This window comes from Callospermophilus lateralis, chromosome 2 (genome assembly GCF_048772815.1).
Source record: "Callospermophilus lateralis isolate mCalLat2 chromosome 2, mCalLat2.hap1, whole genome shotgun sequence".
Lineage (NCBI taxonomy): Eukaryota > Metazoa > Chordata > Mammalia > Rodentia > Sciuridae > Callospermophilus > Callospermophilus lateralis.
In genome coordinates, this window is record NC_135306.1 from 7,724,856 (window position 1) to 7,746,225 (window position 21,370).

Consider the following 21,370-nt stretch of genomic DNA (forward strand, 5'->3'; position numbering starts at 1 on the left):
TGGGCTCACGTGATTTTCCTACCTCAGTCTCCCAAGTAGCTGGGACGGTGACAGGCACACACCACTGTGCCAAGCCATGGTTTTCTTGTTTTAAGAAACTTCCCCTTGTTAAGGATCAGCCTTTGGGTGGGGTCTCACCCTAATCCTCCAATTTAGCATCTCTGTAGGGCCCTGTGTCCAACACAGGGCCCTGGGGCCCTGAGGGCTAGGGCTTTAACATGTGATCTTGTTTGGGGGACACACAGGAAGAGCCCAGGACAGGTGATCCCCCAAGCTTGTCAAACTCAGGTGCGGGCTGTGTGGAACAGAGGGAGTGCCCAGAGTCAGCGGCTCCTGTTTGGCTGGCCAGGGCCTGAGGGCCTCACCAAGCCTCCCTCCTGCTCCCTGCCCCTTCCTCACCCTTTCCCCCCTGGGAAGCCACCCAGCAGGACCCCATGCAGCTCGGAAAATGTGAGTCCCTGGTGTGGAGGGGCTGCTCTGCACTGCCCGGTTTTCCAGGCAAAGCCAGTCCCTGGGGGTCAGCTGGGACAACCCCGCCTGCTCCCAGCATGTCCTCCTGATGTGGGTCCCGTCTGCTCGGCGGGGAGGGGCTGGGCCTGGGTTTCCCGGTGCCCAGCTACGTCCAGCTCCACCCCTGGGTCCCGAGGCTGGTCCCGAGGTGTGGGGAGAGCAGGGGTCCACAGCAGAGCGGGGCTTTTTCTCTGCGGGGGTGACTAACCCTGTAGTCACTGCCGTGGGCACTGGGTTCTGAGCCATAGGCTGCCTTTTCCCCTTCCTTGGGCTCTGGGGACATTGTGGTCAAAGGCACGTGGCCAGGGGAGACCGCCCTGCGTGGCTCCGTGCGTTCTAACCACGTTCGTCCTCGGTCAGATTTTGTAACTTCCTGCTGCCAGGCTTCTCACAGACAGCAGTGTCCTGTGGAGGCCCTGACCGGCCCCCTCGGCTCTCACAGCTTGAGCCTGTCCCCACACTGACCCAGGGAGTCCCCAGTGGGTATGTGAGGCCAGGTCAGGGTCATCGTTCCTATTGTTCAGAAGAGGAAACAGAGGCCCCTCTGGGTTGGGTGACCTAGAGCGAGCCTCAGCCAGCCACTTGTCTGTCTGTCTGTCAGGCCGTTGGCCCCGGCTGCTCTCCTTCCTTTAGGGGTCGTCGATGGCTGCCCTCATGTTGGGCCGCAGGGTCGAGTATCTGGGTGGCTCTCCTGGGAGAGGGTGGCTCCTAGTCCTGCCTCTCCTGTCCTGCTGATGCTGAGCCGGTGGCTTGACCTCGGAGCCGGCCCGACTTTTTCTGTGACATAGACCCAGTGGCAGTGCCCAGTTCCGGGGCCTTGGGGATAAGGGTGCAGGGGCACCACTGGGCTGCTTGTCCTGTCACAACAGCTGCTGCCAGGGTGTCACGTGTCCCTCATGACACGCATGCCATGTTGGGGGGGGTCTGGTCAGTCAGCTGGTTCTGGTGGAGACCACTGGTGACCTCTGTCCTCCTCTCTGGGCAGGGATCCCGGAGGACTCCAAGGTGGAGGGCCCTGCGTTCACGGATGCCATCCGCATGTACCGCCAGTCGAAGGAGCTGTATGGCACCTGGGAGATGCTGTGTGGGAACGAGGTGCAGGTGAGGACAGAGGGCCTGCGGAAGTCACCCTGGGGCCAGGAGGGTGGGGCTGGAGCAGAGAGGGAGGCTCTGGGGACTGTAGGTTCGGAAAGAGACGCAGCTCAGAGTTGGACAAGTGGGGGCCGGTGAAGTAGGGGTATTGTTGTTTTATTTTTTTGAGACAAGTTCTCACAAGTTGCCCTGGCTGGCCTTGAACTCACGATTCTCCTGCCTCAGCCTCCCAAATAGCTGAAATTACAGGTGTGTGCCACCGCGCCTGGCTGTGATACTTGTTATCTACTGATCACCTCCTTGGACCTGGTGTTGGGGTGCAGCTGTGAGCAGGAAGGATGCAGCCCCAGCCCTCGGGAGAAACTGGCATTCCACACACCCACGCACACACTTGCATGTTCAGGCAAAACGGGAAGGGAGAGCAGTATTCAAGGTGGGGAGCAGCATGTGCAAAGGCCCGGAGGTGGGACCCCTGATCCTGAGGACCCTGCAGGGCACCCTGCAGACAGGTCCAACCAGTGGGGACGATGCTCAGGAGCTAGGGCAGTTGGTGGCATGGAGCAAAGCCAAGCTAGAGGCAGGGGCTGGAGTGGCCAAGAGGAAACTATGTGGGTGCTCCAGCCCTGCCCCGCCTTCTGCCTCTTGGTCCCAGATCCTGAGCAACCTGGTAATGGAGGAGCTGGGCCCCGAGCTGAAGGCAGAGCTCTCCCCGCGGCTGAGGGGAAAGCCCCAGGAGCGGCAGCGGCAGTGGATCCAGGTGGGTGGCCGGGACCCTGAGGCGGGGTGGGGACAACAGCTGGCCTGTGCCCCCGGCCAGTGCTGACGCCCCTTGTGCCACAGATCTCCGACGCCGTGTACCGCATGGTGTACGAGCAGGCGGAGGCACGCTTCCAGGGCGTGCTGTCCAAGCTGCAGCTGGCCCGGCCGGCCATGGAGGCCGTCATCCGCACCGACATGGACCAGATCATCACCTCCAAGGAGCACCTGGCCAGCAAGATCCGAGGTGGGCAGCCGGCCGTGCTGCGGCCACAGCGGAGACCTCGGGCCTCCCCCGCCGACCACGCTTCCCTTCCTGCTGCATGATCCTGCGTCGCTCGTGGATCGTCTGTGGCCCCTCCGGTCCCTCCAAGTCGTCATTTGGGGCAGTTATTTCTGTAAACCCAGGTCCTGAAGGCCGAGGGTTTTTTGTTTTTTTTTTGGTACCGGGATTGAGCCCAGGGCTGCTTAGCCACTGAGCCACGTCCCTGGCCCTTTTTTGTATTTTATTTAGAAACAGGGTCTCTGAGACCCTAGGGCCATCCAGAGCCCTCAGGGCCTAGCCTCCTGAGCTGCTGGGGTCCAGGCGTGTGCCACGTGCCTGGCAAAGGTTGGGATTTTCGTGCAGCCTTCGTCACCCTGGCTGACCTGGGTTTCTGTCCTGGCCCATCAGCCGGCGTGGCTTCGCCTCTGTGACATTTACTCTCCAGGGCAGTTCAAGCTCCTCTCTGTTCCCAGGTGGGAGTCTGTTCCTGTCTGTCCCCAGCACGTCCACTGAGTGCTGTCAGTTCCCTGCAGGTCACCCTCCCCAGCTGCATTCACAGGGAGCTGGATGAGACACCCAGAGTTGACACTAGCCAGCGGGGGGTGGTACCAAGTCCCCCCTGGGTGAAGACGCTGGCTCAGAGCGCCCTAGAGAGCCCTCATCCCGGGGCCAGGCTGCGCTGTCCGGGGCAGGTTGCCGTCTTTCTTTCTTTCTGATAAACCCGGATGCTTCCCAAATTCGGGTGTCGACTTTGCACAGGGCCACGCTGCTCTGTGCCCCTCCGGGTAGTATGTGTGCCCAGGAGCACTTGTTCTGTTTTTCTAGAGTCACCAGATCCCCCAAGATAGCCCTTCCCCTCTGCTGCTGCAGGCGAAGACCCCCGGGCCGGTCAGCGCTGCCGGCTCTCATCCCCGAGGCCTCCTGTCCTCACTGCGTGGCCTTTTCCCTTATCAGCTCCTTCTCTGGAGCCCTGGAGCTTGTGGCCACCACTAGTGGTTTTCTGTAAAGAGAACGCCCCTGGCTTCCGGGTTCGGGGACAGCTGGAGGCGCTCGAGTGCCCCCAGGGCGGGAGCCTCCGCTGACCAGCTCCCCGTGCCCGCAGCCTTCATCCTCCCCAAGGCCGAGGTGTGTGTCCGGAACCACGTCCAGCCCTACATCCCGTCCATACTGGAGGCCCTGATGGTGCCCACCAGCCAGGGCTTCACTGAGGTGCGCGACGTCTTCTTCAAGGAGGTCACCGACATGAACCTGAATGTCATCAACGAGGGCGGCATCGACAAGCTGGGCGAGGTGAGGCCTGGCTCTCCCAGGGGCTCGCCATGTGGCCCGGCGCGGGCTGCCCTCCTCTCAGGCTCAGTCTCTAGACACCGAGCCGCTGGAGACCAGGGGCGGGCCACCAGGACACAGTTGTCACAGGTCCTGGTGGGGGCCAGCAGTTAGCGGAGAGAGGGACACTGACCCCTGCCGGCAGCTCCAGGTGTGAGCCACGCCAGAGCCAGATCCTCACCCTCCGTGCGCCGGCCACCTCCGCCGGCCCCAGGGCTCTGGTCTGGGCGGGCGTCTCCCTGGGTGTCTGGCTGCTGGAGTCCACGCCCCCGGAGGTGCGGCCAGAGCCGGCCTCGTGTCCCGGCCGCATCCTCCACATCCCAAACGCGGGGCCCCGGGGATCATGATCAGGATTTGAGAACCAGAAAGGACCTTAGCTCAATTTTGGAGCTGAAGACTCTGAGGCTCAGAGAGGGTGAGCGACCGCCGAGGGTCACCCAGAAGGGGTGAGCGGGCTGGCAGCCCCGCGCGCTAGGCTCCGCTTCCTGGCCTTCAGCTCCTCCTCCTTCGTGCCCTGGGCGCCGGGTTGGCACCCCCAGGAGGCTGTTCTGGCCGCCTGCGCCTGGCCCCGTGTCCCACACGCCCCGCCTCCCTGCAGTACATGGAGAAGCTGTCCCAGCTGGCCTACCACCCCCTGAAGATGCAGAGCTGCTACGAGAAGATGGAGCCGCTGCGGCTGGATGGGCTGCAGCAGCGTTTCGACGTGTCCAGCACCTCCGTGTTCAAGCAGAGAGCCCAGATCCACATGCGAGAGGTGGGCCCCCGGCTGCTGCCCCCAGCCCAGCCTGCACCGGGTTCACCCCCCCCCCCCCTGCTCGCCGCCGCTCCCTCCGCCTCTTTTCTTGGTCAGAGTGTCCTCCTGTGCCTGTGCCTGTGCCTGGGCGCCAGTCAGCTGTCTCCCCTTCCTCCGGGCAGCCCTCCTCCATCCCCTCCCTCCCCCTGCTTCCTGCTCTCAGGACAGGGACTGGCCCCAGGGCCCGTCTCCGTGGCAGGGGCAGGACAGTCCCAGTGAACGCGTGGGCAGGTCTAGAGCTGGCAGGCCCGGGAGGGGGCTGGCTGAGGAGCCAGCGCCCTCAGGAAGGGGCTGAGGTCACTCTGGTGTGCCCGCAGCAAATGGACAACGCGGTGTACACCTTCGAGACCCTCCTGCACCAGGAGCTGGGGAAGGGGCCCACCAAGGAGGAGCTGTGCAAGTCCATCCAGAGGATCCTGGAGCGCGTGCTGAAGGTGAGCGCGCTGCTGCCCTGGGGGGCGCCCTGATGGCCCAGCGGGGGACTGCCCCCACCGGGCTGGCGGAGCCTCCCACCCAGAGCCCCCCCCCACTCCTCCCTGCAGAAATACGACTACGACAGCAGCTCTGTGCGGAAGAGGTTCTTCCGGGAGGCGCTGCTGCAGGTCACCATCCCCTTCCTACTCAAGAAGCTGGCACCCACCTGCAAGTCGGTGAGTTCCCGCCCAGCCTCGCCTGCCCCTCGCCCTTGGCCGTCCTGACCCGTCTCTGCCCACCCGCCCGCAGGAGCTGCCACGCTTCCAGGAGCTGATCTTCGAGGACTTCGCCAGGTTCATCCTGGTGGAGAACACGTACGAGGAGGTGGTGCTGCAGACGGTCGTGAAGGACATCCTACAGGGTGAGCCCGGGCTCTTGACACTAGGTGCAGGGAAAGGCTTGAGCCCCCGCCTTGGGTGGGCCTGCCCACTGGTAGCTGTGTGGCTCCAGGAGGGTAGCGCTTCCTCTCTGGGCCTCACATATCCCCTGCTGGGAGGGTCAGGGGAGGGACATGGTGGTTGCCAGCCAGGGTCCCAGCTTTGCTACTTCAGCCACCAATGAAGCCTGGACTGAGTCACATCCCAGTCACAGACCCTGACAGAGGCTGAAGCCGGTCCCCTGTGGGCACGGGTCCCTGTGCTGAGCGTCTGTCGCTCCCCTTGTGTCCCCTAGCTGTGAAGGAGGCCGCGGTGCAGCGGAAGCACAACCTGTACCGGGACAGCATGGTCATGCACAACAGTGACCCCAACCTGCACCTGCTGGCTGAGGGCGCGCCCATCGACTGGGGGGAGGAGTATGGAGACAGTGGTGGTGACAGGGGCGAGGGCAGCTGCAGCCCTGGCTCCCCGGAAGCTGCCACCCTCTCGGAAAAGCGACGGCGTGCCAAGCAGGTGATGTCCGTGGTCCAGGACGAGGACACAGGGCTGCCTTTCCAGGCTGGCTCTGAGCCGCCGTCACCTGCGTCCCCGGACAGTGTAACCGAGGTCCGTAGCCTGCTGTCCCAGGATCTGCGAGCTGAGAGTCCTCCACCAGAAAGTTCCCTGCTCAATGGAGACCCTGCCCAGGAGAGTCCCCAGCCCACGGTGGCTCCCAGGGCCTCCTCGCCACCCGCCTCACCTGCTCAGCATCTCCCACCTGGAAAAGCTGTGGACCTTGAGCCCCCCAAGCCCAGTGACCAGGAAACAGGGGAGCAGGTGTCCAGCCCCAGCGGCTGCCCCCGCATCCACACCACCACCGAGGACGGTCTGGGGATGCAGACGGAGTTCTAGGCTGGTCGCCCCTTCTGCTGGACACGGCACCCGGCCCCTCCCTCTGAGGCGCTGGGGAGGGCACCCCATCTGTGCCCTGTGGTGGAGGCGGGGCAGGTGGCGTGGCACTGTGGGGTGGGGCCCACCTGAGTCACTTTTCTGGGTTCAGTCCCTTCTCCCTGCCTTCTCCCTGCGGGCTGATCTCAGACGCAAGTTCTGGTTTCGAGGATTTCTTCTGTGCTGGGGGCTGGACACTCTGGGAGCCCCTCCGCCCGCCCTCCTGCTCTTGCCGTCCTCCTGGGGAGAGGGAGACTGAACGGGTGCTGCGCCTCGGAGCCTGGGAAGCTGGTGAATGGCCCCGCATGGCACCTGGCCTGTGGCACTGGGTGGTGGGGGGAGGCGGAGCACTGAGGCCCTGCCTCTTGTCCTGTCCCCTCCTCAGCCTCCCTGCCGGGTCCCAGAGGCTAGTCCCAGGGTGGATGCAGACCTGGCCACCGGCTGCACTGAGGGAGGCGGAGGGGGCTCTTTAGACCCGAGCAGGCGGGGGTGCTGGAGGAGGGGGAGGTGTCGGGGCTTCTCAGGGGAGAGGGGCTAGGGGCCTGGGTGGAGGAGAAAGGCCTAGAATGTGCTGGTCTGTGGAGGGGAAGTGTCCCGAGGGGAGGAAGTAGGTGGCCTCTGGAAGAGGTTACAGTCACCTGAGCAAGAAACCGAGATGGCAAAGTGAGGGCTGCTGGACCCAGAGTGGGGGGCTGTGTAGCTCCCCATCTCTCCCACGCCAGCCCGGCTCCTTCCTGCTCCCCTGTGTCCCCACTCACTCAGAGGCAGGGCTCAGGGGCTGGATTGTGCCCACCGGAGCTGGAAGGGGCTCCCCAGGAACAGAGGGAGGGCTCCCGAGAACCCCCAGGATCTGGAGTCCTGAGTCTGAGCTTGGCCTCATCCTAATCTCCAGGCCTCTCCCCCAGTGTCCCTGTGAATCACTGTGGGCTTAGCCATTGTCCCTTCCATCTATTCCTGGTGGGAGGGGCAAGTCCGTCCCCAGGGTCTCCCCTGTCACTGTGAGGGAGGGTGGGTGGGCAGTAACTATCTCTGCCGTGTCCCTGGGTGGTCGTGTATCCCCAGCCCTGCAGCCTCCATGCCCTGGACGTACTTCCCAGGGCAGGGGCCTTAGACCCCCAGGATGGCGCTCACAGGTGCTCAGGGACCCCCAGTCCCCAGCTCTAATTTTGGTCACGTCACTAACCTCTTCCGATCTCTCCTCTAGTGCCTTGAGGGTTTCGATCATTGTTCCCAGATATGGTATCAAAGATCCTATGCAAACTGTTTTAAGCTTCGCTAATCAATAAACGCTTTATTTAAAGCCACTTCCCTGTGTGTTGCTGGTGCGGGGCGTGGGAGGGGGGACCTGGCTCCAGGGTCTGTGTCTAGGAGTCTCCTTGGGGCTGGGGCTGGGGCTCTGTGTGTCAGCTTCTGGGCTCGTCACTTCACCAAGTACCAGCAGGTCTCTGGTCTGTGTTCCCGTAGCCTCCCATTGATAGAGGAGGAAACAGGCTCAGAGAGACACCTGTCCAGCTCATGGAGCTCCTATCCTAGGGGACTGTCCTCATGGCAACTCAGGTGGCTTCCTCAGCCAGACCTGTGCAGGGTGCTGCTCAGCAGCACTGGGTGACAGTAAGGCCCAGAGGGATGGCAGATGTGTTGAGGCCAGTCAGGGCCTGGGGTGTCCACCCTAGGGACTGGCCCAAGCTCATACTGGACACAAACGGCCACACCACCTCAAGACCTGACCACGTGCCAGTGTTTGAGGAACACTTCTATAGGCTGTGGACTTCACATCGGGGGCCAGGAGACTCAGGGCAGCTCTAGGCCCAAAGGGGTGGGGCACCCTAGCTGAGATGATGCGCACAGGGACACCCAGGCCCTCTGCAGCCGGCCCGTTGGGGTGCTTCCTCTGTGGGTAGAGCATGTCCCTTTGGCAAACGTGCAGTGGAGAAAAGAGCCTCTTCCACAGACGTGCTGGGAATCTGGAAATCCACAGGCACAAGGTGAGACTGGACCCCACCCTGACCGCAGGTGACCGGCATCAGACCCTGTCCTACCAGGAGGAAAAGCCACTCGTCGTCATGTTGGCATAGGAACCAAATTCCTCCAGTGCCAGAAGTCAAATCAAGACTCAATAATTGGGATGGTATCAAACGAGAGTTTCTTCACAGCAAAGGAAACAAGACCATGAAGACAGAGCCTACAGAAGGGCAGAAAGTCCTGCCACCCGCACCTCCGACAGCATCAGTCCCCAGGATGTATGAAGAACTCGAGGCTGTGGCTTGGCGGTAGAGTGCTCACCTCGCATGTGTGGGACCCTGGGGTCGATCCTCAGTACCACATAAAATAAATGAGTGAAATGAGGGTGTTGTGTCCAACTACAACTAAAGAAAAAAAAAAAATTAAAAAAAGAACTCAAAAAACTTAACTCCAAAAAACCCCACAAATAATCCTGATCAACAAAAGAACTGCACAGACACTACACAGAAGAAGAAATATGGTTGGTCAACAAATATTAAAAAATGTTCAACATCACTAGCAATTACAGAAATGCAAATTAAAACTACACTAACATTTCCTCACACTCCAGTCACAATGGCAATTATCAAGCATACAAGTCACAATTAGCGTTGCGAGGAAGTAGGGATAAGGCACACCCGTACACCTGGTGGGATTGCAAGCTGGTGCAGTCACTCTGGAAAGAGCATGGAGAGTCCTCAGAAAACTTGGAACAGAACCACCACTTGACCCAATTATATCACTCCTCTGCATTTACCCAAAAGACTTAAAATCAGCCTACTATAGTTCTGCGGCCACATCAATGTCTACAGCAGCTCAGTTCACAATAGCTAAGTTATGAAACCAACCTAGGTGCCCTTCAACAGATGAATGGATAAAGAACATGTGGTACATATACACAAAGGAATACTACTCAGCCATAAAGAAGGGTGAAATTATGGCATTTGCCAGTAAATGGATGGAACTGGAGACTATCATGCCAATCCCCCAAAACCAAAGGCCAAGTGTTCTCTCTGACATGCAGATGCTGACCCACAATAGGTGGGGTGGGGGGGAATGGAGGTTCACCAGATTGGATGGGGGAGTGGGAGGAGGGAGAAGAGATGGGAATGGGAAAGACAGTAGAATGAATCGGACGTCACTTTCTTTCGTCCCTATAGGGATACACGACCAGGGTAACGCCTCACCATGTACAGTTGAGCTCCATGGGTGTGCAATAGGTGACAATACACATCACGGTCATATGTAACTAAAAAGAACAGAAAAAGTAAAAGACCAAAACCATGTCCCGATTGGGTGCCATGGGGGATGTTGGCTCCCTGGTCAGCCTGGCCTGGTGGCCTGGGGCTTAGGTCCCACCCTCTCTCAGTCAGCAGGGCTGGGATGCACATAGGGCCACAGGGTCAAAGGCCAGGGCTCAGCTGTGTGTCGCTGGTGTCCTTGTAAGTTTCCAACTGAGCTCAAGCTTCTCGGCCAGAAGAGGGACAGAACACCTGTTCTCTGGCCCTCGTGAAGATTAGGGAGCCACAAACACGTCCTCCAGGTTACAAGTCTGAGGCTCCTCTGGGCAACTTAGACCTTGCCTCAACATAAAAAAGAAGAAGGGCTGGGGGTGTAGCTCAGCGGTAGAGCCCTGGGCCCGTACTGCAAAGGAAAAAAAGCCATGTCTCTAGAGAGTGGGCGGCTGCCTGGGCCTTGGTCTCCTCTGGACCAAGCTGAAGCCAGGAGCCTGGCGGGGAGGGGCGTCATCAGAAGTCCCCAGGAGAAGACAGGGAAGAGGCACCCAGCTCTCAGAGCCCTGGGAGAGCAGGACTCCCATGGTGAAGTCGTTTACTCTGTCCTGTCCAGCACTGCAGGACGGATGGTCCCGGTGAGGCAGAGAAACGCAGGCCAGGAGGCACCGGCTCTTCCCGCCACCCAGGCCCGGCTCCTCCCCAGCCCTCTCCGGTGCTTACCTCAGGCGAGCACTCAGCGCCCCCTGGTGGCCACCAGCTGAAGCCGGCAGGGCACCGTCCACACTGGATGCAGGGGAAGAAGCAGGCCTGAAGCTGGCCAGGCTCGCTGGGTGAGGCCCAGGTGCCCTGAGGGGCTCAAAGCAAGGGTGGCCCTTGGCTCAAAAAATCTGCCAGGAAACACATAATAAAGGTGCACCTCTGCCTCGGGTCCAAGGGCGCATGGCTCTCAGGTTTCCACCATCCGTCAGCACAAAGGTGCAGGTTGGGGAGTCAGGACGTCTGTGCTCAAACCCAGCTCCACCAGGTCCCAGTCTCATGTCCGACATCACCCCTCAGCCTCTGCTCCCTTGTCTGGGGTAACACCAATGCGTGTTACCCCAACACGACCCACCCACTGAGCGCCCCGATCATGGAGAGGTGCTGCTGCTGTCCCTGCTCTGGCTTCTGCCCCCCACCCCCATGCAGCAGTGCCCTTCTCCCTTTCCTTTCAGCTGAGGTGCACCCGCTCCTGGACTCGTTCCCTGGTTGAGCTGCTCTTCTCCTGACCCAGTCCCCTCCCCTTCTGGGCTCCCAGGAGGTCCCAGGGATGACATGAGCCAGGAGCTCACCGATAGGTTTATTGATGTTCCTGCTTTGGGTGGAGCTGCGCGGGGTGAGGAGCTACAGATGTGCAGCGTGGGTGGGGCATGCACAGGGAGCAGCAGAGGGGAGGCCCGCGACACAGGCCTGCACGGCTCACCCCTCCCCAGGACATCCCCACTCCAGGCCAGGACAGCTGGCACGTCCCACGGGTGAGAATGGCAATCCCATAGGCGGATGGCTGGGAGGTGGAGATTTTCAACTTGGCCAGGGTGCTCATTCCCCAGGCCAGGTGGTGGAACAGCCACTTGTCCACTCCCTGGACCCTGTCCCCGTGCCACCAGGGCTGGTCCCCAGTAGAGCCATGCATGCCCTCTCTTCAGCGTTTGGACTAGCTCTGCCATGGGTTGGGAGTGCCTCCACCTGGCCCGACCCGCAGGGGGCTCATGGCTGGGGGCTCACAGGTGGCGGGGAGAAGCCCAGGAGGGGGCTCACCCCAGCGTGGGTGGCACAGGGGTGAAGGGCACCCTGGGCCTGTGGTGGCGGAGGTGGTGTCAAGGGCCCCTCAGCTGCTGTGGTAGATCCGGAGGCGCTGGGCAATCTCCTGGCGGCACAGCGGGCAGGTGCGCAGCGGCTGGCAGCACTGCTGGCAGCAGCAGACGTGGCCACAGGTGAGGAAGACCATCTGGGCCTGAGGGAAGAGCAGCCATGTGGGTGGGGCCCTGCTGGGTTTTCTGGGATGGACGCAACTGAGTCCCAGCCCCTGGGACCTAACCTTAAATATCTGGTGCCATGGTCACCATAAGCCATTCAAATATCATAGAGATAAATGCCACAGGTCACAAAAACCTAGTTGTTATGTTTGCAGTTTTGTGTCTACTTCTCTATGTTTTGTAAATAACATGTGAAAGCCCAGAACCCACCCCCACCCCTTTTCCTTAAATAAAGTTTCTTGGCCTCTGTCCGTGTGGCAGCTGTGTGGGGCCCTCTGCAGGACCATGGCTTGTTTAACCAGCCCCCGCTCCTGGGCACTGAGGTCCCTGGCGGTTCTTTTCAGTGCTGGGAGGGAGCCCAGCCTGTGCCAGGCAAACGGGCAACTGCTGAGCTCCCGCCCATGTTTGTAGTCCTCGCGGTGCGTGTGCTTGCCCAGCAGGGCTCTAGTCCGTAAGCAAGAGTGCTGTGCTTGTCCCAGGCTCTACCCTAGCATTTCTTGCTCGGAACACACCCTTAGGAGATGGCCACGGCTGTGCTCCAAAGCCTTCACAGCCGCCTGCCATCTGCAATGTTGAACTGGGCCAGAGAGCAGTGGTCCATTTGCACTATGCCACTCCCTGGCTAAATTAATGACCAGGGGACTGTCACACTGCTAACACAGCTGCTTTTATAAGTAGCATCCCCTGGTGGTGGCAAGTGAGAATTGATAGTTTATACACTTGTTTAATTTCCGAAGAAAGTGTTAATTCTGCAACAATTTTTAAAAGGTGATTTTTAAAGAGACTTGGCAGGGAAAATCCTGTTGTTGATATTTCATGACCTGGGAGAATTCACTAATATATTTATTAAGTTGGGGGAAAAAAACCTTCTTATGAAAAAAAAAAAAAGAAAAATGTTCAGAAAATCATGTTAGCATCACTCATATTTTGGTCACGGGACCATGGGTCATTTTTGTTTCCTTTTAGTTTCCAAAATGTCTAATGAATATAGTAGACTTCTGTGACCACAGGAAACTGTTGGGAAATGACGCACAGGTCTGGAGGGGCAGAGGAGGACTGCTGTGGGCATGGGGCAGTGGGTGGCTAGGTTGGGTCTGGCACCCTGGTGGCCCTGCCTGGTGGCCCCAGACTCACCTCACGTTCCAGGCACACAACACACTCGGAGGCCTGCGGCTGCAGCTCAGCAGGGGGCGCTGATGGTCTCACTGGCTCAGGAGGCTCCTGGGGGTGTGTGGGGGACTCCAGGGCCCCGAGGACCTCTCCCTTGGGTGGTTCCAGCTCTGGGGAGACCAGAGGGACAGGCTGAGCCAGGAGGTCATCCCAGGTGCTCCGAACCCCTAGGGGTGACCCTGGCCCTGGCTGCCCACAAGTATGTGACCTGGGGCGAGGATGGGGCTGTTGTGATCTCTGAGCTGGGGACGGGCTCCCCACTATGCCCTCTTATTCCTCCTCTCTGAACCTCATCCCCTGTTTCCCCATCTGTGAAACAGGAGTGAGTTTCTGCCTGGCTACCTCATGACGCTACCAGGCATGGCCACCATGCTTAACTCAGCCACTCTGCAGCAGAGATGAGAAATCTGAGGCTCAGAGGGAACACCGCTTGCTGGGAGCCACAGTGCCACCTTGTGGTGGAGCGCAGAACAGAGGCCCTTGGTTAGGGGCTGAGCTTTGAACTACCAGGCTACCCAGGAGACAGCATGGGCTGCTGCCCATCAGGAGACCCGAGGAGCAGGAAGCAGACAAGAGGCCCCCAAAGCTGCTTCTCTGCTCTTCCCCCCACCCTCGAACCAGCAGAGCTTCCAGCTGCCCACTCTGCTCCGAGCCAGCCCCTGCCAGGGCCAATCAGCCAGCCACTCATACGGTTGGGGCTCTGTTAGGAGAAGCCCTGGAGAAGGCCCTGGGGTCAGTACCTGGCTGTATCCTGGCCTTGGCCAGCAGCTCCTGGACTCTCTGTAGGATCTCATGCTGCAGGCCAGCTTCTGAGACGCCAATCTGCGGCAGTTCAGAAAAGAGCAGACTGTGACTGGGGCTGAGCAGGAGCCTGCTCTGCTGGGTGGAGCTGCCCGCGAGGCCCCCGCCCACAGGGAGCCTCTGGTACCTTTGGTTGGAATGTAGCAGACTAGGCTCGGGGTCAGCATCAGGCAGTGGCTCAGGTCTAGGGGCACTGATAGTGTGGCGGGGGAGAAACTGAGGCCCCAAAGGACACCAAGACTAGTAACAGCTACAGCTCATCAAATACTGTCCAGTGCTAGGGATTACACCAACGATGTCACTTGCACAACCAGGGGACAGGGAGAGAAGCCACAGTTGAGCCAAGCTGCAGAGAGGCAGCTGTGCCTGGCCACACAGTCCCTGGGCTCCCAGAGCCCAAGTGGCATGTCCCAGGACCCTTCAGTGCCATCTCATCCTCTGTCTGCAGGAGAGACAGGACACAGTGGAAGAGAGCAGGGACTCGGGGCCAGACCACCTGAGGTCAAGCCCTAAGCTTGCTCAGGGAGCTCAGTTTCCCCATCTGAAGTTGCCGAGGATGGTGGCACCTGTCTCAGGGGCTGCCGGGAGAGCGAGTCATCAAGCTCGGGTCTGCAGACTACCGGAGCCTTGCCTGGGAAATGCAAGCGTCCACTAGGAAGGCAGCAGCAGCCATTGGGTCATTCTATTTTAAGCAGCACGTGGGCTAACTGGACATACACAGCTCGACTCACACCCAGAACTTGGCTGGGGCTCAGGCAGTGCTGTGGCCATGGCTGTGAAGCCAAGGGGCTGGACCAGACCATCCCCAAGGACATGTGTTGACACTGCAGAGCACACATAGGTGGCTGGGGACAGATGGGGTAGGCATGAGGTCATCTGGACACAAGGAAGCCCTGGGCCCTTTAAGCATGACTGGCCCTACCCACTGAATGAAAAGCAATCAGCCCTTGCCTCTGACCTCCTCAGGGGCCGCTGCACCCACCTTGGCCAGGTCCCCAGGGCTCATGCGGCTCAGCATGTCCAGCGAGATGCGGTGGTGGGCGAAGATGGGCAGGTAGTGCTCGGCAGAGAGCTGCACCAGCAGGGCCACCAGCTGGCGCTCCATGCCTTCCTCCTGCAAGACACACCCGAGCAAGGCCAGGGTGCCCAGTGGAGAGAGGGAGAGCCATTCCATCTGTCAACTTGAGGTAGTGAGCGACTTAAATGTCCACCGCAGTGAAACTGTTAAAATACACCAGGGTTCACCGCACACGGGACACCGCGGATGGGCTCTGCGCATGGGCGGGAGAGCTGTCTGTCACAGCTGTTAAAACCGTGGGTACCGGGCTTTTATTATGTATTTTATTATGTATTTAAAAAGTGTGTGGGGCTGGGGCTCAGCAGTGGAGCACTCGCCTAGCACGTGCGAGGCCCTAGTTCAATCCTCAGCACCACATAAAAATAAGTAAATAAAGGTATTGTGTCCAACTACAACTAAAAAATAAATATGAAAAAGTGTGTGTGCACCTGTGCGCATGAGAGAGAGGAGGGAGAGGAGAGAGGAGGGAGAGGAGAGAGGAGGGAGAGACCTCGGTCTGTCCTGCCCTTGTGGGGCTCGTGGTCTCTGCCTGCAGGACGGTGACGGGCACCCTGTTTTCTCCCTCTCCAGGGTGAACGGACTCTCACTCTCATTTCTGTTTCTAAAGGGTCCTGGCACACGAGCGTCACCAGAAAAATGAACTGAATTAAACTGGAGTGACCAGCAGCAGGGCAGGGCTGAGGCTCTGCGGCTCCTCTGGAAGGATCCCTGCTGGCCCCCAAACCAGAGAGCAGCGGTGTTCTTACCTGTAGCTTCAAGGACAAGGGCTTCTGGTTCAGAAGTCGCTGATACTGGATGAGCCAGTAATTTTCCTGCTTGGTTTCACTTTTGGCTTCTAACTCCGTCTGCCAAGAATGGAAACAGTCAATGTTAGTTACAAACCAGAAACACTGCCAGGCGTCGTGGCCCCTGCCTGTAATCTCAGCAACTTGGGAGGCCAAGACAGGAGGATCACAAGTTTGAGGCCAGTCTGGGCAACTTAAGGAGACTCCATCTCAAAATACAAAAAGGGCTGGGATGTGGCTCAGTGGTAGAGCACCCCTGGGCTCAATTCCCAGTACTGGAAAAAGAAGGAACAGGGGTGGAGGTGGAGGTGAGGAGGAAGAAGAAGAAAAAGAAAAAAACAAAGTGTAATGACAATGACAGTTGTGAACTGCATTCCTCTGGGCAGATAGTGGCACCTGGTAGTTCACAAAGGGCTGTCCCATTACTTGTCCCACCATTTAACCCACTGAAACCAAGAAGGCTGGAAGCCTTGCCTTTCCCAGCTGTGGCCAGGGATGATTCTGGAGAAGGAAGGTGACAGATGCTTGATGCCACACACCTGCGCCTGAGCCCCCTGCCACCTGGTCCCACACTCTGCCACTGCCTCTGGAGAGATGCCCTCTTCTCTGCTGGTGGGAGAGCAGGCCTATGCAGCCCTCTCTGTCCCCCAGAGAGCTCAGACTGCTCCGGGCACCAGGCAGGGCACAGGCTCCTTAGGATATTCTGGTTTCTGGGGAGGGCTTTGCCATGGGGTAAGTCTGAAGACTCAGGAACGTGCCCGGGGCGGTACCCTCACGGTGCCTTTTGATAACCATCATCAGTGCTGTTCTGGGCCAGCGCTGCTCTAGGTGAGGGGACACAGCAGTGAGTCACACCAATGCCCTCCAGAGGGACAGCCACAGCCGGGGCTTTTCTAGAGCACTGTGCACTGGAAGACAGATTCTACCTCACAGGGAGGAAGCTGAAGCCCCGCGTGACAGGGATCCCCTGCGCTCAGGGCCTGGAGGCTGCAACCACCCTTGGGAGCGGCTCTACACGGGCCTCTCCCCACACACTTGGGCCTCATGTCCCGGGCAGGCCTTCCTGGGCCTTGCCAAGCTGTCCCCGGCCCTTCCTGGCTGAGGGCGTACCTCCGTCCTACACCTGTGGCCCTGAGTGCTCTGCTGGGTGGTACTGCCCCCTCCCTGGAGAGGCCCCAGGGCTGCGAGAACAGAAGCACCAGGCCACAGCATATGGCTGGCACTGCACGATGCCGGGCCACCTGTCACACATGCACACGGTGTGGGCGGTGGTGGTGAGGCCTCACGAGGAGCAGGCTGCATCTGATTGGCACAAAAACGCCACCTGGGCTTTTGCTGGGCTCTGGAAGGAGATGGTCTCACTCTTCCCGATCTGCACAGGCTCGGCCCAGGATGGAGCTCGGTGTGTTCACAGTGACTTGGCAAAAACTGGGTCTTTTTCAGTCCCAGCTGGTGGGCCTGACTTCTGTCCTCACTGCCCGGGTGCCCACAGGGTCTGCAGGAGATAGCCACTGTGGGCTCTGCCACCCCGACAGGCCTCAGAATCAAAGCCATCTGTGCAGAGGGTCGGGCCTCCTGCCCAAAGCTTATTCAGCCACCCACCCTGGATGTGGGGTGTCCTCTCCTGGAGGCGATCTTCACACTGTCCCCAAAGCCTTAGCTACAGGGCTGGGGCTGGGCTCGATGGCAGAGCGCTTGCCTAGCCTGCATGAGGCACTGGGTTCGGTCCTCAGCACCACATAAAAATAAATAAAATAAAGTTATTACAAGTAAAAAAAAAACATATAAAGATGTTACTTTAGAAAAAAGTCCTTAGCTACAAAGACACTCAGAGACCATTGTTGATAAAGACTAAAAAACTGGTTAATAGAAGCCTGATCAAATGACAGCTTGTCCCAGTGCAGCTGCGAACTGGAACTCAGTGGGTCACTTGAATGACGTGAGGCAGGCTGGGTATTTTGTTTTTTATATTTTTAGTTGTACTTGGACACGATACCTTCACTTATTTATTTCTATGTGGTGCTGAAGATCGAACCCAGGGCCTTGCCGCGGAGCCCCCGCCCCAGCCCCGGCTGGTCATTTTGAGAAGGGGTCTCTACACAGCCCAGATCAGTCAGCTCCTAGGTTCAAGCGGGCCTCTCATCTCAGCCTCCCAAGGAGCTGGGACTCAGGTACACGCGGCCCCAACGTGGGCCCCTAGAAATGTGAGTCAGGAGCTGGAGTTCACATCCAGGCACCAGAAGGCTGCTCCTCTGTCCTTCCCGCCTTCCTTCTATGGGCGCCTTTACCCTAGCAATGAGAGTGTTTTAGAGACACAGCTCGCTCGTGGGGGAGGACAGCCATGGGTGGGGGAGGACACCGTGTGTGGGAGAGGACACTGTGTGTGGGAGGACAGCCATGGGTGGGGGAGGACACCGTGTGTGGGAGAGGACACTGTGTGTAGGAGGACAGCCATGGTGGGGGAGGACACTGTGTGGGGGAGGACACCGTGTATGGGGGAGGACACTGTGTGTAGGAGGACAGCCATGGGTGGGGGAGGACACTGTGTGGGGGAGGACATTGTGTGTGGGAGGACAGCCATGGTGGGGGAGGACACTGTGTGGGGGAGGACACTGCGTGTGGAGAGGGCACCGTGGGTGGGAGAGGACACCTGCTGGACAGAGGCCAAGCACATACCAGGATCTCGCGGAGCTCCTCCTCCCGTTGCTTCTTCTCTTTGAGCAGCTGCTGCAGCAGGGAGCTGAGTGCCCGGCGCTGCCCTGAGACCACTTCCTGCAACACAATTCGGCCCCTGAGCTGCCATGAGCGAGCGCCCAGCGCCAGGGCTGGGTGCACTGCACTGCTGTCACTCATTCTCAGCTCAGTTTGAGGCTCTGCCCGATGCCTCTCGGCAAGTTGGGGACACAGCCAAGAGGCCCCTCTGCCCTGCGTCCCACTCCCCTTCCTCCCAAGCTCCCGTCTCCCTTCCTGAGCTTAAGCCAGGCATGGGACCCCAGTGACTGATGGCGATGAGTGGGAAGAAACATCCAACAAAAAATGACGGGCCACCGGCCTCGCTGACCACAGAGCACAGGCAGAAGCAGGGCGGGGAGGGCGGGCGGGCAGCGCCACGTGAGGAAGGCTGCCATGTGGAGGCACATGCAAACCGGAGCCCGTATCGTGTCCCTGCCACTCATCCTCTTACCTCTGGGAGTCCCAGGGGAGCCCTGGCAGTGGGGGCCCCTCCAGCAAGGACAAGGGCACCGCCAAGCGTAGTGGTGACAGTTTCTGAGTAACCCCAGCCCCTCATCTCTTAAGCTCACAAAGGGCCTTCTCTGCCTCACCCTTCTCTGATGGCCAGTGACACAGACTGGCCCTGAGTGATTGCTTCCACCTTGGGGTGGGTAGAAAGGGAGGCCCAGGGTGGGCAGTGACGTGCCCAAGGTCACACCGTACCTCTGGACAGGGCTGAGGGCAGGACTCCAGGCCCCAGCATCCTCACTGTATTGAGAAGCTCACGTGACAACTGGAGCCCCTCCACTGAGTATGACGGGGACAATGACAGACGCAGGCTCTGTCTGGGAGCCTGGCACGGGCACATATCCTCACAGGCCACCCCTCCAGCCCCTTAGTGAGCACCCGGGGAGTCTGGGGTCCAGACAGGGGAAAGGACAGCCCTCCTCTCCACATGCCAAGCCACACGGCAGGTCCCAGCTGTCCAGTCCAGACTGCTGTCCGCCACCCCCTGCTGCCCTCTTGCCTCTGTGACAGGACACCTAGGTTGGCACACACAGATGCTGCCTACAGACAATGGCACAGAAATAGCTGGTCATCTTCTCCAGACATCCTTGGGACACCAAAAAGTCCCTTCTGCAGAGGCCCAGGGAGTGGGACCAGTGGCCCAGAAGCATGGCTTAAGGAGACACCCTCCCCAGTAAAGGAAACGCAGAGCGGCGGTGATGAAGCCCTCCTTCCTCTGACCCTCCTGCCTAGCAACAGCCCCACTGGCCTGGCTCGAGCTGGACCTCCTGGGGCTGGGGCTTGGTCCCACTCCCCTGTGCTGATGAGCAGTGGCCACGGGCCGGCCAGGAGGGAGCGCTGGGAGCCTGGCTGGGCTGGGGAGGGAGGGTGGCAGGCAGGGAGCCCTACGTACCTGCAGTGCCTCTGTGTCCAGGGATTTCCTCTTTAACTCCAGCTGTGTCAGCTGCAATAACTCAGTTTCTATTAACCTAATCTAGACAGAAGACGAGACAGGGGGTTTTATTTGTGTTAACCGTGGTTCTATTTTGCGTTGCCGACCTCTGATGGCCAGATGGGGCCTCAGAAACCCTTCTAGGGGAGGCTGGGGGCTCTGGAAGAGGGGGACCTGAGGGCCTTGGAATCTCACCAACAGCACGGAGGGCAAACAGGATCCGCTTGCCACAGCTCTGCTGCCTTGTTACATGGACATGTTGTCTAAGTCCAAGAGTACAACACAAGGCCTGTTGCAGAGCCGACACCCAGTAAAGAAGTGTGGGATAAAGAAGGGCTTCCTTCAGAGCCAGGGAGAGTAGGAGCAGACACACAGTCCCCTGAGCAGACTTTCTTGCTTCCTCCCCATGGCAGAGGGCCTCAGAAGGGAGGGAAGAACTAACGGTGGCGGCTGACCATGGAGCATCCACTGAGTGTAAGCCTGCTGTGCTTTATCTGCATCATTCATTTTCTTTTTTCTTTTTGCAGAGCTGGGGATAGAACCCAGGGCCCAATATTGGTGAGGCAAGCCCTGTCCCACTGAGCCACATCCCTGTCCCTCTCTGCATCATTTAATTAGTTGTTCTCTGCTTGTTCGGATATATTATGTCTCCATTTTACAGACAAGAAAAAATTGAGGCTCAGAAGGTTATGTAACTTGCCCAAGGAACAAAGCAGGTAAGTGAGAGCACTTTCCCTGGGATGCCTGCTCCAAGCTGAAGAGCTGGCCTGGGGGGGGGGGTCACAACCACCCACCTACACTGAGCATGTCTGGAGTCAGGTCCCACAGTAGTGGCTTTACCCTGTGCCTATGACCCTCTGACCCCACTAACCCCTGGTCAGAGGAATGAGCTTCATTTCCGGCAATGTGGGGTTGAAATTAAATAGGGAAATTAAAAAGGTTAGGTTGGTTTTGGCCAAAGAGGAAAGAAATAGAAAAAAAAATAAACCATGCAGAAAGGTGAGGTTCGAGTGTGCTGAACAGGATGTGATGAGCGTCCCATGGCCTGCAAGCTCCTCCTCCAGCCCAGCCCCATTCCAGAGTGTGCCACAGAGCCACAGCCCTGGGCTTGCCCAGGGCCACTCTGCAGAGCAGAGCAGAGCCTGGGTGGGAGCACAGTCCCCTTCTGCCAGGCCCAGGCCTCTCCCCAGCAGATGGTAGGGTGCTTGAGGCTCCTGGTGACCCACCGAATCCCCGGCTGGGAAATCCAGTCTTCCTAGGGGAGCCCTGAGCTGCTGTCAGTCTGCGAGGAAGAGAAGGGCCCCAGGCACAGGCCTCTTGTGAGCCCGCAAGTGGGGGCCTCACGCCTCACACAGGGCTGCTGTGACCTGCAGCCCTGCTCAGCAGCCTCCAGCTGGCTCTGAAAGCTGAGGGCAGGTCTAGGATGGAGCACCCCCCAGCACTCACCTGGTTTCTGATCTGCTGGTGCATCAGGTCCTTCTTCACCTGGAGGGCCTCAAAAGCAGCCTTCTGCATGGCGCTCTGCAAAACAGATGGCGCTCGGGCCGCTCAGCACAGCGGTGGCACTGCTCTCCCTGGGCCATCAGGGGAGTAAATC

The 21,370-nt window shown here is 59.3% G+C and overlaps 2 protein-coding genes across 5 annotated transcripts in view; one reads left to right on the forward strand and one right to left on the reverse strand.

The window, feature by feature from the left end:
* Niban2 (niban apoptosis regulator 2) overlaps nucleotides 1–7,824 on the forward strand; it is a 47,671-nt gene extending 39,847 nt beyond the window's left edge. Inside the window, exons 6-14 of the mRNA XM_076845455.2 lie at nucleotides 1,496–1,611; nucleotides 2,255–2,359; nucleotides 2,443–2,605; nucleotides 3,726–3,913; nucleotides 4,548–4,703; nucleotides 5,060–5,176; nucleotides 5,285–5,392; nucleotides 5,466–5,577; nucleotides 5,889–7,824. Coding sequence (XP_076701570.1) covers nucleotides 1,496–1,611; nucleotides 2,255–2,359; nucleotides 2,443–2,605; nucleotides 3,726–3,913; nucleotides 4,548–4,703; nucleotides 5,060–5,176; nucleotides 5,285–5,392; nucleotides 5,466–5,577; nucleotides 5,889–6,484 — 1,661 coding nt within the window. The 3' untranslated portion in view covers nucleotides 6,485–7,824. The remainder of the gene's footprint in view (nucleotides 1–1,495; nucleotides 1,612–2,254; nucleotides 2,360–2,442; nucleotides 2,606–3,725; nucleotides 3,914–4,547; nucleotides 4,704–5,059; nucleotides 5,177–5,284; nucleotides 5,393–5,465; nucleotides 5,578–5,888) is intronic.
* A 3,126-nt stretch (nucleotides 7,825–10,950) lies between these two features.
* Nucleotides 10,951–21,370, reverse strand: part of Lrsam1 (leucine rich repeat and sterile alpha motif containing 1) — a 36,806-nt gene continuing 26,386 nt past the window's right edge. For 2 of the 4 annotated variants that reach the window (XM_076845432.2, XM_076845433.2), the window contains 8 exons: nucleotides 21,220–21,294; nucleotides 19,735–19,815; nucleotides 18,279–18,374; nucleotides 15,564–15,662; nucleotides 14,722–14,853; nucleotides 13,679–13,760; nucleotides 12,903–13,048; nucleotides 10,952–11,746 (listed from right to left, as the gene is read on the reverse strand). In XM_076845432.2, the coding sequence (XP_076701547.1) occupies nucleotides 11,621–11,746; nucleotides 12,903–13,048; nucleotides 13,679–13,760; nucleotides 14,722–14,853; nucleotides 15,564–15,662; nucleotides 18,279–18,374; nucleotides 19,735–19,815; nucleotides 21,220–21,294 (837 nt within the window). In that variant the 3' untranslated portion in view covers nucleotides 10,952–11,620. Of the gene's footprint in view, nucleotides 11,747–12,902; nucleotides 13,049–13,678; nucleotides 13,761–14,721; nucleotides 14,854–15,563; nucleotides 15,663–18,278; nucleotides 18,375–19,734; nucleotides 19,816–21,219; nucleotides 21,295–21,370 lie in introns of all 4 variants that reach the window. The other 2 variants (XM_076845434.2, XM_076845435.2) reach the window with 2 other exon arrangements.